Genomic DNA, 17,249 nt, shown 5'->3' with positions numbered 1-17,249 from the left:
CATAAAACTTTAACAACTGAAAGTCCTTCCAGACTAGCCAACAACAGGCATGTACTTGTATATATTCCATTTGTTATTTCTGTAAAAAATACACTTATACAATTGTTTATTTTTTAATGTCATGTACCTGCAACTTTTAATGAACCAACCAAATTTGCTTTTTACACAGTGTTTGATTACATAAGATTTAAACATCAAAACCCAAATTCTTGACGACCAAGTGAAAAGACACTCTATTGTTTTATAGGAAGATTTTCAGGTCCTCATACAAGTTCTAAGTCCAAAAAAGATTGTGCACAAAGCATCTTATCTAGCTTCTATGGGTGACATGATGCATTTGTTATTTATCTTTGGGTTTCTATAAATTTACTTAATTTAAGACCTTACATACACAGGCAATGAAAAACAACTCTTAAAAAATATCATACTAATGAGATATATTCAATTATTTTGAACTCAAGTAAGCTCAAATCAAATGTTCCATCCCCTATGATTAGATATATTTAAATTAAGTTAGAACAAAGAGCAATGACAAATACAATTTAGTATAAGAATGTCAAACCACACAATTAAGCATTATCTATTTTTGATGTATCAGTAACTTACTATGTTAGCACTTAAGTATGTTACAGTTCTGATGTTAGATTGCCATTATAAATTTAGAAAATTTTTCTATAATTTGAAAACATAGTAAATACACTTTCTTTTAGCTAGGTGGTATTTAAAAAAGTAAAAAGATTATATGGCCATGCAACTCCTCCTATAATGAATTAAAATTTACATAGGATTAGAACCTATAATTAGGTTTAAGATTTGTAAACATCTAGAATCCCTCAAAGGAAATTTATGCACAAAATGGCTAGTTTCTCTGATTATTATAATATTAAAAAAAAGTTTTGCTAACTGAAAAATAAAATAACAGCAATCATTTAAAACTGGATACATTAAATACATTTAAAAAATGGATTAAGTACTTTCATTAGTAACCTTTACCAAATATGAACTTTTCTCCATAATTCAGTTACTATCATGTAAACTACTATAATTTCCCCCATTGCCATAACCTGTTACCTCTACTGCAAGTGTCTAAGATCTTTATCTCTTAATATGCTGCTTATAATCAAAGTCTGAGGTCTTACAGAATAAAATGTGTTTTCCTTCACCTGTATGCAACAGGTTCTAAATTCTTTTTGGTTTACTTTCTCATCAGGGTCTATGTTTTATAGCTGAGAATAAAAGAAACTTGATTTACATAGACTTATTTGGAATTTAGTTACATTTTTCAATGAATGTTAATGAATATTAAAAATGAAACATTATTCATCTGGTCCTGTCTAAAACGATTAAATACATAATTGAATCCTGGCACTTAAGTAAACATTTTAGCTTAGTTTTACACTACAGAAATAATTTCATAGACATAAATGTCATAATGTTGCTGTTGTTCAGTCATATCAGTCGTGCCCTTTCATGACCCCATTTGATATTTTCTTTTGCTTTTGTTTTTGTTTGCAAGGCAATGGGGTTAAGTGACTTGCCCAAGGTCACACAGCTAGGTAATTATTAAGTGTCTGAGGCCCGATTTGAGCTCAGAACTTCCTGGATCCAAGGCTGGTGCCCTATCCACTGCACCACCTAGCCACCCCCCCCCCCCAATTTGAGGTTTTCTTGACAGTTACTAGAGTGGTTTCCCATTTCCTTCTCCTGCTCATTTTACAGATGCATAAACTAAGGCAGAGTTAAATGACTTATCCAAGCCCAGCTCTATCCAATGAGATACCTAGCTACCTCAGGAATGGTAAACTTGCTCATAACAAGGGAATGGCACAATTAAGTATAACAAATTTACCAGTAGTCTAAAGGAGTAAAGTTATGACATAGACTAATAATAATACTTTTGTCAACCTATATTGTTAATTAAAGTGTTCAAAAGCAACAAGCTAAACTACAAAACACTTTGGGGCAACAAACCCCACAAAATCCAACCTTACAATGTTTATCAGAATAGAAATAAGAATTCTAATTTGGTCTTTTTACTTTTTTTTTAAACAATACTGAATTTCACTATAAGGACTTAAATTTTTCAATAGTGTTTATTTCGTTTCAAATAGGTGCTGGCAAACTATGGGTGGTATTAGTTCTGTACAGGTATTAGTTCTGTAAACTTTACATAGTTTACATTGTTAAAAGTTTTATTTGATTTAAAAATGTAAACCTGATTCTTAGCTCAAAGGCTCTAAGACATAGTTTACCAGCACTACTTTAAAGAATTCTTACTTGTTGTGGAACTGTACACATGTTAAAAACTGCTTGACACATTTTTAAGAATTTATGTTGCATGGTACTAATTCAGAATTATTTGCTTTGATAAACAGAACTCATTTTCTCATTTGTATTTTTAAGTTAACTTCATTGTTTTTAGCCAAATAATAAAGTATGACACGACAGGAAAAAAAAATCCCAAATCATTGCTTTAAAATGATCATTTGGTCTAGCAATTATTGATACATCCATCTAAACAGTGTAGCAAAGAGCTCAATTTGCGATTATGCTGTGAGAAAGAGGAACAACTAAAAAGTAGGGACTTTATTTCATTCTCTTTGGTAGAAGATACCTATCTTTACTAAGATATAAAAAAAATCATGTTAGAGGACTGCATTCTCCTTCTTTGCTACCTATTTAGATTCAGCTTTTAAAAAAGAAACCAAATATTCTCCCCTTCCATTCACCCCTCTCAAAAAAAAAAACTTCTAAGATTATAAGTGTATATGTATAAAGGCGTGTGTGTGTGTGTGTGTGTGTGTGTGTGTGTGTGTGTGTGTGTGTGTGGTGATGCCTAAAATAATGCATCAGGATTTAGAAATACGGAAATAATTATAAGTAAAAACATTGAGATATCTGACTTGAAGAAGGAGTTTATTCAACTATTGCCATGTCAGAACAACAAAGCAGCCCTTACAAGTAGCTGCTCATCAAAAGGACATTACAAAACATTAACATAATGCAGTAGATCATAATTTCTTTCAGTCATTTTCAAGGGGCATTTCAGAACCTTCCCTGCTGCTCCCCCACCACAGAATCTCCTATTCAGATGTACAATAAAAGAGAGCTGTAAATGACTAATAAAGCAAGCAACTACTTGGGGGTTCCATTAGTACATTTGAACACTGTTTCTATACTGAGAGATTCTCATCTTAACAACAATTGATGTATAGTGTTTCAAAGTTAAGAGAGCAAGGTTTCTGCTGAGACTGATCCCGAGTGGTTGATTTTTGGACCCAGCATACCTGGATGATGGACACAGAGGAGAGATGGGTCTAAGCCTGCCCTCAAACACACCAAAAGAACTTCCCCACATGCCCAGACCAAAGGACCCAACCAGAGGCTCCTTTACTGGGAAGCCAAATAAGCCTTCAAGCATCCCTTACTTGATCTCAGAAGGTCAAACTCTCTGTCCAAGAGCTCCTCTTCTGTTAGCTTAGAGAAATTGTCCTCTCCAAACGGATTCCAGCCTGACATGTCAGGGGGATTATTGAGGTTTTGATTTGGGAAAGTAGCAGCAGCCTCTGCATCAGGAACAGATCTAGGGATCAATTAGGCAAGAGGAAGGGAAAATGAAAAGTTTGAATAGGCATTTAAATTTTAGAGTTTGCAACAGTCTTCCACTCTAGATTGGCAACATACAGCCCAGAACCACATGAGACATAGGACCACTAGAGCTTTGCCCCAGAACACAAATACAGGATCTAGGGAGATGAAGGGTGTGCTCTTCCTTGCCTTTTACCTTTAACTCAGCCCTGAAAAGGCCCCACTGCTACCACTCCCTCTCCTTAGGGTCATCTGGGTCAGACTGCAGAGGAAACCTGGCTCGGGGGACTCATACCAGGTGAAGCAAAGACTGGAATCTGTTACCTCCCCAAACCTTGAAACAATTTTGCGCTACATGTAAGAATCCTTAGATGCACAACTGTACAAAGTCAAGAAGACTGCTAACAAAACTTTTATAGAAGTCCTCAAAGTGTTCGGACAGTCAAAACTAGTTTCATATTACTATTAATTCAATAAATATTACCGATTTAAATTAGATTAAAAAAAGGCACAGCACAGAAGCTAGACTATCACACCAAGGGTAATGAATGCTGGACATTTACCAGCTGTTTGACCCTGGGCGAGTCACTCAACCTCCCTCTGATTCAGATTCCTCATAAAATGAGGATAATAGGACCTACTACCTCCCAGGGTGGTCATAAGGATAAAAAGAGATAACATTCATAAAGAAAAGCCTGCATTTCTATACCAAACTCTTTGTGAGAAGAGGGGAAGACAAAGGGAGGTGAAGAGGGAATGGGTAGGCATGGAGTGGGGAGAAAAGGAAGTGAGGAGACAGGAGAGGATCAGAGGGGAGGGGACTCTCCTCCCTCCAGGACTTAGCTAGAACTGGGCTAGATTCAATATTTACATCAAGGAGCAGAAGAGATGTGGCTGACAACAAGAAATTTCTGTCTCTATGCCCTCAAACAAGTTTACACTTCTGATTGACCATCTCAGCTGAGCCAGCTGATCCTTCTGGGTCTGGGAACACAGTTGAGAAGGACAAGGTCATAGGCACTGTCTCCCAGCTAGTAATCATGGGGGATAGAAGTCAGAGCCATACCTGGGACTCAATGATCCAAGGCCCCTCTCCCTCCTCCAGCTGCTTCCTGACCCATCTCTCCAGTCTACCTCTCCCACAGAATGTAAACTCTTTGAGTGCCACGGAAGGGCAGTTGGGTCTTTGTCCTGTACTCCACTACCTCCCTGGGATGACACAGGAGACGAGCACTAAGTGCTGGCAGAACTGAACTGACAGCAGTGTACCACAGCAGCCTTTTCTCCCTTTAGGCATCAACCTAAAATTTCTAGGTATCAATAACAATTGTATGGATTTTTTTTTCAACTGTGGAAAAATTTGTGTATAAACATATACAGTTGTGTGAATGAGGTCTGGAGAAAGACACTTTTGTGAAAAATCTTAATAACAAAGGATTGGATGACACAGCTGGAATAGTCTCCTTAAGCTTAATACTCAAAATCAATCAAATTTACCAAATCAGCATGGGTAAACTATTAAACCACGAGACTAAGAATTCAAAATAAACTTACTTTGAAAAATGAGATTAAGGAATAAACAATAAACAATAAATAAGGTGAAGTTAAATGAATAACCCATAATTTAGGATGGAAAAACAAGTCTTTTTCATTAGTGGAAGTTTTATTTTTGTTTTGTTTTTTAAAGTAGGTTTTTTGCTTGGCTCCATTTTCTTTTCAGAATTCTTACAGTTTAGGGCAGTTAGGTGGCAAGTGGATAGAGCACCAGCCCTGGAGTCAGGAGTACCTGAGTTCAAATCCGGCCTCAGACACTTAATAATTACCTAGCTGTGTGGCCCTGGAGAAGCCACTTAACCCCATTGCCTTGCCAAAAAACCTAAAAAGAAAAAAAAAAGAATTCTTACAGTTTTTATTAGGACATGAGTCACTGATTTAAGCCCTGAATGCCAAGGAGTAGTAGGAACATAAGTCTTGTTTACAAGTACCAGTCATAGCAGTATAAGAAACAAGGAACATTAAAAAAAAAAGAGAGAAAGGGAAATGGAAATTTCTAGAGTATGTTCTAGAAATTGCTTTGTATCCCCTCAGCAGGAATACTCTTTTAAGGTTACCTCCAAAGCAAAATACTTGCCTATTGGCACTGTAAGAAGAGTCTATTATGGCTCCAACCTGGGAAGGAAGAGATGCAGGGCAGGACACTAAGGCTGGTGAGAACTCTTGAGGGGAGGTAAGATACTCAGGAGAGCGCTGCTGCTGCTGCTGCTGCTGTTGCTGTTGCTGGGCCAGCATCTGCTGCTGTAAGAAAGTCTGCTGATACTGCTGCACCTGAAGATGGAAATACCATCACCAATACACTGGGGCTCAAGCTCTTAACAAGCCTGGACTAAGTCTCAACAATCAGTCCTATCACTAGGTTTTTCTACTCCTTTGCTAAATGTTCACAGGCTAAAGTCACACAAACTAACCCAGGGAGATCAGGATCCTGCTGAGTTTGTTTGGGGAAGGCTTACTATTGAAGGGCTTTAGCTCTAGGAAAACATCAGGGGTAAGTACTACCGACTAAAAGTCTGGGTTCATTCTACATAACTGAGCCAAAGTAAGAAATGAAAACGACAATCTTATAGAGTTGAAAAATTTCAAATTTTTCTCTGAAACAAAGACACTTCCCTTTTGGTTTGTATCAAAGGATTTTGGGGATTCATCAAAACACTTGGGAGTCAGGAGGACCTGGAGTTCAAATCCGACCTCAGACACTTGGGAACTGCCTAGCTATGTGACTTTGGGCAGGTTACTTAACTCCATTGCTTTAAATAAATAAAAACCACATATATGAAAACAGTTGCCACAAGAAAAGTACAATTGCACCCGACTTAATGGTTATTTCATATATAAATGCATGTGTCAAATTCAGTTAATTAAATTTAAGGAAATATCTTGTATTTAAATTATTGTTGTATGGAAAAAGTGTCCTCGTCCAACAACTATCCTGAATGATGAATTCAAAAAATCTTGATTTATACCTTTCGAAAACAATTACAATCTGTCATATTCACAAAGAACATTCTAGAAACCACACACCGCTTACCATTGCAGGATACTGGGGTACAGAAGATTGCTGCTGAAACATCGAATGCATCAAAAACTGCTGTTGGACTATCTGCTGCTGCTGCTGCTGCATTGCCTGCAGACACCAGAGGGAAAACAGAAGTGAAAAAAGGCAATTAATCAATATTTCCATATCAAACCATCAACAAACAGTGATTAAGTGCCTCATCAAGTACTGTACCAGTAATTGAGACCATGAACACAAGATAAAAACAGTCAGCATTTGCCTAGAGCCTTTAAGACTAGCAGAGCATCCTTTGCACATGTCCTCAGCTGCCCTTCAACAACCTTGGGGTAGACAAAGGTAAAGGGACTTGTCCAGGGTCACATGCTAGTGACTGAGACAGGATCTCAACTCTAGAACTCCTGACTCCAAGTGCTATCAGCATCACCCAGTCAGCAGACACATGGACATCCATGTTTATAGGAAAATGGACAGGTATCAAACCTATGTAATTCATGGGAGCTATCACCTTAGGGAATTCATACTACTAACACAAGGAACCACCTTCTTCTCTGCAACCTAAGCTTTAATTTATAAGTTTCAAGTATAGTCTGGAGGGGAAGAGACAGCTGTCAAAGAGAGTACGTGGCCTGGCCAGGGTGACAGCTGACATGAGGCTGACTGCATCCATCTAGGTTCGAGGCTGCCCCCCAGCAGGGGGGCCTGGAGGCCAGCAGAGACTACAACAGGTTGACAAGTCACAACTTCTGGGGGCCTAAATTTCCTCATGTATAACACAAGGAGGTGGCTAGCTCTATGCTTCTAATAGGGAACTCTCACAGAATGAATAAGATTTTTATATATTGTATATATGTATAAATGGCAAAAGCAGTTTCACAACTCCCCTCCTTCTACTAAATCCAGACCTTTGATAAAAGTAGCATTTACAAAGGTCCCCACAATGTACATTAGAGCAGACTATCCTGATAAAGAAACTGCCTCTGATGCTTAATTAGTTAATTCCTCGCCTTAGCTTCCAGGTCCCCTAAGTAAGGCAACTCCTCAAATCTGACTCCTATTGATGACAGGCCCACCACTGTGGCAAATGTGAAGGAGGGAAACCTGAGTCCAACTGAAACAATGCCACACACCTGTTGGAAGTTCTTTCCATGCTCCTGCAAAGTCAATTTTTTGTTAGCTATTCACTGGTTTGGCAGAGGAAGAGGACCCCAGGAAGATGAGATACACTGACACCAAAAACGCTCTAGCAAGATGCTTTTTTACCACACACCATGAGTCTTCTCAATGGGATGGAGAGCATTAGGCTACTTAACCAGTGAGATTAGGAAGTAAACTAACTGCAGGCATACAGCCACTAGAGACACATGTAATTGTACTTGGGAATCTGAGAATTGTGCTACGAAAAGGATAAAAATTCTGTAAGATTTTTGCTAAATTTGCTAAACTTTGGGAGATGATAATGATCTCAAGGCCCAGCAGCTAAAGTCAACTTGGGCCCTCCCTAAAGCCTGTCATTTGAAGCTTGTCCAAGAAATATGCTGTACAGACTCTTTGAGATTACATCTGACATTTAAAACTGCCATGTGTCCTTACAATTAGAATTATCATTTGGCTGGAATCAAAGAGCAGATTAGATGTTAATGGCTAAAAGTCAACATGGAAGGTGGTCTCCAGTGGAGGAATCCCAGGATCAATATTTCATCCCATCCTGGTAAGAATTCTTAACAATGGGGTGGCACAGTGGATAGAGCACCGGCCCTGAAGTCAGGAGTACCTGAGTTCAAATCCGGCCTCAGACACTTAATAATTACCTAGCTGTATGACCTTGGGAAAGCCACTTAACCCCATTTGCCTTGAAAAAAAACCTTAAAAGAATTCTTAACAATGAACAGGAAAGAGAATTAAGTGTTATATTTATCAAGTCTGCACATGACCCAAAGCTGAGAATGTCAGTTTACACAGGAGATGGGAGCCCTGACAAGTAAGAAAAAGTAAGAGGCTACATTGAAGAAGATGAATTTCAGTAGGTATAAAGGTAAAGTTTTGCAGATGGGCACCAAAAAGTAAAGTAAAGTAAAAGTAAAAGTAAAAGTAAAAGTAAAAGTAAAAGTAAAGTAAATACAAGCAATTTCACATATGTACAATTAGAGAGGCAGAAACAAAAGAGTTATGAAATGATCTGGAAACTACAATGGAAAGACTGTAAGCTCAAAAGGTGTCAGTTGTGTGAATGTTGGCCAAAAAAGCTACTGCCATCTTGAGCTACAGGGAGAGGCAAAACTTCTGGGAGCAGATTAGTTCTCTGTCTTTATCAGACCATATCTGAAGCCTGGGCTCAGCTAGAGGAGCCAAGGTTAAGAAAGACACTGACAAAGTAGAGAATGTCTAAGAGAAAAAAGAAGAGTGAATGGCCTCTATCCAGATTGTCTGAAGGAATTTGCTTCTGCTGCCAAGTGCTGGATAGAAAAAGAAAAGCCAAAAGCAAATGACCCCTGCTCTCTAAGAACTCACTAATGAACAGGTAGACAAGAGGCAAAACAAGACCTATCCAAAGGGAGGAGACATCTAGAGGGGAGATCCTCATGACTCTCAGACTTGTCCAGAATAGGAAGGATGCACCAAAAATAAAACAACTTCAATGGTCCCGTGATTTAGGATCCCCACAATCTTAAATAAGGTTTAAAAAAAAGTGAAGAATAAAAACCTTCCTTATTCTATCCCCTATAAAGGGCTGCCTGGGCATCCAGGCAATGCTTCTGATACACCCATGAAGAACAGTTCAGTTCTTCCTAAAACAGGATCGTTTCCCCTTGGATTCTTCTTCCTGCAGGCATCTGGAGAATGGGGGATGGAAGGTAAAGGGGGGGGGGGTGCACCAGAGAGAGACCTTTGCTTTTAAGGGCATATGGAAGGCGGGGGACTATCTCTATAAAACTATGAGGAACATCAATTTTCCTTGTAGGAAGGGAATTCCTTAATCTACTTGATGACCATCCTATCCTCTCAATAGAGATGAGGGAGAATCTTTACCCAGTCACCAGAGGAGATCCATTAGCAGAAGTTTCTAAAGGGGAAAAGATTTGGTATCATCACCACATACATCCTAGTAGGAGTCGAAGGAAAGGGGAATTTCTGGCTGCTGAGCCCGGGAACATTGAGAGTATTATGAGCAAAGTGCCATATATCAACTCAATCCCCAGAACTAAGGGTTATAACCTATTAACTACATTATGAGCTTGGACCATGATATGGTTTAGAGATTGTGCCATGGTGCCAGCCTGATCATCATCACTCACTTCACTGTGAACTGTCCCTAACCCACCAACTCCCTCTTCCCAATTCTCTTCGCCAATATGGACTAGATCACTAAGGAACTGAATTCAGTTCTTCTCCAGAAGAGTAACCTGGGACTTCCTGATCATGTTCTCCTCCACATTCAGATATCTCTTCAGGGAGACATGACATCCACTTGATGTTTTTCTGGTTTTGTTTCTCCATTAGCCTTCTCATACTCTTCCTCAAACACTGCCTGTGATAGGTTTCTCTTCTCTCTGAGGCCAGGGCTGTCCTTTATCAGTCCTAAAGCCAAAAGTGGTGAAAGGCACAAAGACCTCGCCCCCAGATATGTGACAGAAGCAACAGGTAACTTTCACACAGGCCAGACTAGTTTTTCTCTATAACACAATGAAATCATCCTGGAGACTTAAGAATTTGGGAACTAAAATTCATATTACTGACTTTTTGGAATATTTTCCCATGCTATCAAGTAAACTTCCTTTAAAAAAAAGTTTTGTTCCCAATCTAGAACCCAATTGGACTGATCAGGTTTGGAGCTGGACAAGTCATTCAAAATCTCTGCCTCCTCTTTTTTCCCATACAACCAAAAAGTCGAAACAGCAGAGAAAAATGTCCCTTGCCCTAGCACCATCCCATGTTCTTCTGCACCCCTCAAAACCATGTTCTACCTGTTTCCTGGGGTACAAGTCAAAAGACTTTTTTTTTTTGGCAGTGTAGCTAAGGAAGTTTAAAAAAGAATTATTAATGTATACATCCTCACAGATGTAATCAGCTTTCAAATGTTCAGGACAGTGATAATTAACCCTACCAATATATAGTATATTATTTTCACTAGAAACTAAGTAAGGCAGAGGATGAGAAGGTGCTTCTAAAAACATATCACTTTAATTTTTTTCTCCAAAAGATGCACATCCTCCTGTTTGCTAAGAGATATATTTCTACTAATAACCAAATGAAGTAGGGCTTTTTTTATTAAAAAAAAGGACTTGTGAATATGAGAAATGTTTATGACCCTCACACTCCAAAAAAGTAAGTTCTAACATCACTGTTCCGATAGCAGCAATTTTAGAACTAAAAAATAAAGAAATGCATGCAAACTAAACACAGATTTCATTTACAAATAGCCCCCCTGAGATACTACATGACAAAATACTGACCCACTACCGGACAGGTAATTCCTATTCTGAATACAAGCCAACTTCACAATACAAGTGAAAATCCTAAAATACTATGGCTATTACCTGCTGAACATATGCATCCTGAAATAAATGCTGTTGCTGGTAATGGTAAGGGTGATGTACATGATGAAGCTGCTGCAATCGCCAGTCGCCCTGCTGTAACTGTTGAAGTACTCTATGTTGCTGTGGGGGCTGTTGACCCTGAGTCAACACCATCTCTTGACTGGTTCCAAGTTTCAATGTTCCTAAAATATATTTCCAGAGGTAGCTGTTAACTCATTTCAAATTGACATGGTCCCTCCACTCTGCTCCCCATCTAGTACAATCCCTATTCTTATCTACTTTTCCCATAACTTCCATTTAAGATAGGTACTACTAAAGATTTTATTCCACAATAATTAAGATTGACAATCAATGGAGAGTCTACTGGACTCTGTTAAGTCTTCAAACTCACTGTTTTCTTGAGTAAGCATTAAAAACAATTTTCACACCTGCACAGTCAAACTGCATTAGGACTCTTGTGACTGGAGAGAAATGAATTCCAAATTGTTGTATCACCAAAATGTCTTTTGAGGATTTTTCCAAACCCAAACAACAATCAGGGAAATTCTTCCCCAAGAAAAGGAAAGAGGAAAAGGGAAGGGCAAAGGAGGGTAAGAAAGGCCAAAAAAAAAAAAATCTCCATAGGCTGAATCCTTGGTCCTGGATTCTTCTAAGACACTGAGGTTGTTCATCAGTAACATAAGCCTCTGCTACAGGCAGAGCTTAGAATGTTTCCAAACCTCTTGACCCAATTTTATATTCATATAATATTTTTTATTGTTCAGAGACAAAGGCAAAGGCTAATAACCCAAACCCCAACATCATCATATTTTAAAAATTGCCATTATAGATAAATGATAAAGTTCTTTTTAAAGTAAGTTAAAGAAAATATTTTTTTGGGGGGGGGAAGTAATTAAAAATAGAAAATTCTAAGTCTAAAGTATTTTTAAAAGTCTTGTTCTGAAATTCATTATGTAACCCTGATAATAAAATATTAAAAACAGGAATTTCCGTTTATTAAAAACTATGCTAAAATACTAATTTAACTCATATTCTAGAAATATTTTTTCTTAATTCTCGACAGGAATTCAAGTATAGTTTCAAATAAGTAAAAAAGTCAACTGATAATTGCTACTGTACTACCTTATAGTTATTTTCTTTAGATGAGAGAATTTAAAAATTGATAAATATCAAGCTTTTGAAACATTTAAAACTGACTCCAAAAGGACACAATATTTTAAAATTTCAATTTATTAAATATAAAATAATCAAGACTTTTTAACTTGTCTTCCTTTATTTACTTCCCTTTAAGAAAAATATCAGTGTTCATAGAATTACAATTTAATAGTTCTAATGAGAAAAATAACCACATAAGAAATACTTTTTGAAAAGGCAACAATTATTTCAGGTACAAAATGTTAACAAATATGTTTAGTAAAGAAGCTGTAGCCACTGTTATCATAATCATAGCTATATCATCCTTATCATACTTTTACAACTTCCTCAATCAGCTACCTAACACTGGGAAAGAAGTCAAGTCTGGTGACAGTTGACAACACAACGGATGCTGATGCTTGGGAGGCACTAGGTAAGATTAAATGTGATAGGCTAGCACTAGATCTAATAGAGATAAAAAGGATTTTTAAAAAATTTACCTTATGCTACTTAACACAAGTAACTATAAAATAACATTCACTACCCCCACTTTGGTAATGGAATAGTATACAGACTTTGTATCAAAAAGAAATAATACTACTGAAAAGACTTAGAAATCAGCATGCTTCTGTGGCATGAGCTGATCTCTTTGGCCAAGTCTCTGGGACCAAGGCATTAATTAATGAGAAAGGAGCTGGGACTTACTCTGACCAAGTAACTCCATTCTGGACCTTGTCACTATCCTATTACATTAAAGAATCTGAGTAAATGAGAATGCTTATAATCAAATGGGCATACTTTTCAAAGAATCCTTAAAAGAGGAAATCCAATAATCTCAATCTCTCCATATATGTGTGTGTACACATACACACACACACACACACACACACACACACACACGTATGTTCAATCACCTGGGGAAAGCCATGTACCTTTTAGCCTATGGTTACCAACTTCACCAGGAGCAGGTACTTTTACTGGTGTGACTGAGCTCTGAACTGCCAGCACATTTGGAATGGCAGTGCTTGAATTAGCCTTTGGTCTCTGTCTTGGTGCAATTGAGGTTTCTGTTGGTCCAATGGTATCTGTTATTCTAGAAGAGAAGAATAAATTTCATTTCACATATTACAATACATCTGAATGTTACTAAAATTCTTACTTTCTTACACAGTACTCCACTAATGGCACAATGATAGCCTCAAAGGTCACCCAACTGGAGCACTTATTTCAAGGTTTCATTTATTAAGTATATAAAACGAAGAAAAGAAAACTAAAATTATCTGCATCTTTTAGACCAACTGTAAGACAACTACAAGAAAAAGAAGAAGCCAAAAGGGTAGACTTCCTTCCTTCCTTCTATCCTTTCCTCCTGAGGGATGATTATGAGGGATAGACAGGTAACATGATGACCACCATCACCAGAGATATCCTTACTTGTCTAAGAAAACAAGAAACTATCCCCTAAGGAATCTCTCTGAATTTACAATGCATATTGACCCAGACAGTAGAGTTCTAAAGATTCCCAAGAGTACAAATACTTTCAAAAAAACCTTTTAAGCTTTAGTCAGACTGAATGATTTAATATAAATATCTTTGTTCATCAGTGATTTTCTGTGCAATTCTTATTTCTTCAGAACATTTCTGAAGAAAAGCTGTGGGCAATAATCTGAGTTCAAATCATTCAAAACTGGGGAAAAAAGTCAGCCACTCATTAAGAGTATAATCCAGTACAAACAAAGTTAAATATAGTAAAATCAGACCTACATTCAAAGCCCAGCTCCAGTACTCACACCCAGTGTAAGTTAGGCAAGAAAATAATATGGTGGGGATAAGTGGCCATTAATTTTAATTGTTTCTACAACTCTGTGACCATCAATTCCACAAACTATGGGTTCATCTTTGATTTTTTCCTCTAATATCAAATCAATTTTGATCAATGATTCTTTTCATTAAGACTTCCATTCAAAAGACACCATCATACCACTATCACTTCTCACATGAACTATTTTTGATAGCTTCTAGTCTATGTTCCTTGACAATGCAAAATTAACATCCCCAGACACAGATAGGTCTGACAATTTAAGTGTTCAAAGATCTTCATGACTCTGAATGTCTACAGAACCAAAATACAAAGCTTTCAGCCTAGCAATTAAAAGTCCTCAACAATGGGGCTGCCAGATACCCTCCCCAACTCTTCTATGTGGCTCCCCTTGTTGGAGGTCATGCTCCTGACAAGCTGTATTATTTGGCTGCCCTGGGACCACCACACCTCCCACTCATTTGCCTTTTTCTTTTTTTGCACAAACTGTCTTCAACACATGTAATACTACTCTTTCCACCATGGCATCTTAAAAGAGAGAATTCCCTTCATGACTCTTTTTTATTTTTGCCTTACTAAAACTGAGACTATGTCCTGAATTGATCATAATCACAAGACTAAGATCACTCTGGAGACTCCAAGTAAGAAGAATATTAAATAAAGGACAGCCCCAGTTATGGGACAACTGAACCAAAGAGGCCAGTTCCACCTCAGACTGAACCCCAGAGCCATCTCCAATCAGAACCTAAATTACCAATGTTACTTCTGATGACTTCATATCACTAACCTTCATTCTTGGCTATTTTCAGATTCCTAAAATATTGAAATAAAATGCAGTGAAGGATATGTGTGTGTATACATATGATGTATGTACATATGTATATTATATATATTTTACATATAATCATTTTAATAGTTCCTTTTTTAAAAAAAATCAAAGCTATCTACAGCAAGCATGCATGCCTTGCTTTAAACAAACCCTGATTTACAGATAGCATGCATTAAAAGGGAGGGGGGGGTTATACTAATGTTTATAAAGGGTTCACCAAAAGATTCCTTTTTAAGAACAGAATTCTTTAACAGCACTGAAAATATTTGATTTCCTAAGTTCCAATTACAGGGTACTTTTCAGAAATAGCTAGGAAATAGCTGACAGTCTCTGGATTCTTCCTTAATATCTATATACATCACAAGAGGGAGCTCTACTACAATGTTCTTTTGCATAAGATAAAAAGAACTCAAAGACAATCACAGAAACCTAGTTACAGATGAATTTCCTAGCTATAAACAAATTTTTTTGCCCAGCCAAAACAAATCTTATGTAATGCCAGCTTTATATGATTTATTTTCAAAATTATTGAAACCCAATCTTTTCACATATAAAATTAAGCATATTTTTCACTCAGTTAATTATCAATAATCAATATTTACACAATTCTACAGGACTATTGCTAGGTGCACAATCAACTCCAATGGTTCACGAGTTTACAAACTCAATGGTACAAAGAGCATAGAAATATACCACAATAAATTACAAACTATACAAAAAAAAAAAAAAGGTGGTTAAAAAAAGATATATAGACAGTATATGCCAGAAAGTTAAGAGATCAAAAATAGTTCTTAATCTGGCTTTGTCAGGAAAATCTTTATGGAGGAGGCAGATTTGAGATGTGCTTTAAAGGACTGATATAACTGATAGAAAGAAAACAAGACTATAACAGGGGAAAGAAAAAAGGAGAGAAGGAAGAGTTATCAAACAGGTTTAATAAGTAGACCAATCAGGCCAGAGCAGATTTTTATGTAGAGGAAGAGTAATCTGAAAAAGAATAGCTGAAATTTAAATACTTAAATTTTTTAAATTATTTTACATTCTTGAGAGTATTTCAAATACTTTGTATTTGCTTTATTCTCAGAATAACCCTGACATACCTAGGGCAGGAATTATCAAAAAAGTAAAGGAGGTTCAGCGAAATTAAGGATTATGCCAGAACTCCCAGCTACTCAGTGAAGAGTTGAATTTGAATACAAATCTCCCAAACTGCAGCCAAATTGTGCCAAAGTCTGGGGAAAGAGTTTGAGGAGTTTGTGTATCCTATTGGTTCTAGAAGTTTTAGAGCAGTCATGTAACATGATTATTGCATAATTTTAAGCAAGATTTATCTGAATGGAGGAGGTATCGTTCAGATTAGTCTGACTAGAGGAGCAATGCAAGGATGAACTTATTGTATAAGAGACAAAACACCCACGAGCCTCCACACTTTCTGTTCTCTGCTGTCTTCTCGGTTCAAGTCTTTTCTTTGGATCCAGAGCTTAGCCCATAATAAATACGGACTGCATGACAAACCACAGGTAAGTCACTTCACTCTTCTCATCCTCATATACCTCAACTATTCTATGCAGAAAACAATAGTACTTACTTCACAGTGTTTTGGGGGGAACCTACTAAGTATATATTATATACTTATATAATGTATATAAAGCACCATGACAACCTTAAAATTCTACATTCTGCAAGCTATTATTTTCTTGGGTGGGGGGGTGAGTTTATATTTAAAACCAGTGTTGTCCTTGGTTCCATATTTCTCTGAGCAATAAGGAAATCAATTAGTTGTTATAGTTGACCCATTCCAATCTACTCCTGACAACTTTTATATTTGTTAAACATCCTTAAGAAATAGTAAAATGTGTCAGTGTTTGTTCTTTTATAAATTTTCCCAGTTACCCCATATTTCCACATTTAACAGAGAAAGCAGCTGTGCCTCAGTTTAGATAACATCAGTGGTGTTAAAAATGAATTTCAAATTCAGGTATTCCCAAATTGAAGCACTCAATATACTTTTTCACACTGTCTCTATTAATATGTCTACCATATAATTTTGATCTAGGATTCTTAATCTTGGGTCCAGGAACTTGTTTTGGGGGGGGGGTTGAGTTTTTTTTATTTTTTTATATTTTGGTCATTAGTTTAACACAAATGGTTTTCTTTCTAATCCTATGCATTTTAAAACATTATTCTGAGAAAGCTAACAGGTCAAGACATGACTTTATATTTTTGTCCTAAAAGGACGACTATTTTAGTGGTTCAGTATAGTTTCAGTAT

At 37.0% G+C, this 17,249-nt stretch overlaps 1 protein-coding gene across 6 annotated transcripts in view; it reads right to left on the bottom strand.

Annotated features, from left to right (window-relative positions):
* The window catches only part of BMP2K (BMP2 inducible kinase), a 108,073-nt gene that overhangs the window by 19,270 nt on the left and 71,554 nt on the right, over positions 1 to 17,249 (bottom strand). For 3 of the 6 annotated variants that reach the window (XM_074228559.1, XM_074228561.1, XM_074228563.1), the window contains exons 10-15: positions 13,263 to 13,423; positions 11,197 to 11,378; positions 6,674 to 6,769; positions 5,758 to 5,913; positions 5,412 to 5,464; positions 3,429 to 3,583 (exon numbers count right to left, since the gene is read on the bottom strand). In XM_074228559.1, the coding sequence (XP_074084660.1) occupies positions 3,429 to 3,583; positions 5,412 to 5,464; positions 5,758 to 5,913; positions 6,674 to 6,769; positions 11,197 to 11,378; positions 13,263 to 13,423 (803 nt within the window). Of the gene's footprint in view, positions 1 to 3,428; positions 3,584 to 5,411; positions 5,465 to 5,719; positions 5,914 to 6,673; positions 6,770 to 11,196; positions 11,379 to 13,262; positions 13,424 to 17,249 lie in introns of all 6 variants that reach the window. The other 3 variants (XR_012476886.1, XM_074228560.1, XM_074228562.1) reach the window with 1 other exon arrangement.

Source organism: Macrotis lagotis, chromosome 3 (assembly GCF_037893015.1).
Source record: "Macrotis lagotis isolate mMagLag1 chromosome 3, bilby.v1.9.chrom.fasta, whole genome shotgun sequence".
Taxonomy (NCBI): Eukaryota; Metazoa; Chordata; class Mammalia; order Peramelemorphia; family Peramelidae; genus Macrotis; species Macrotis lagotis.
This window is presented reverse-complemented; position numbering and strand designations above follow the sequence as displayed.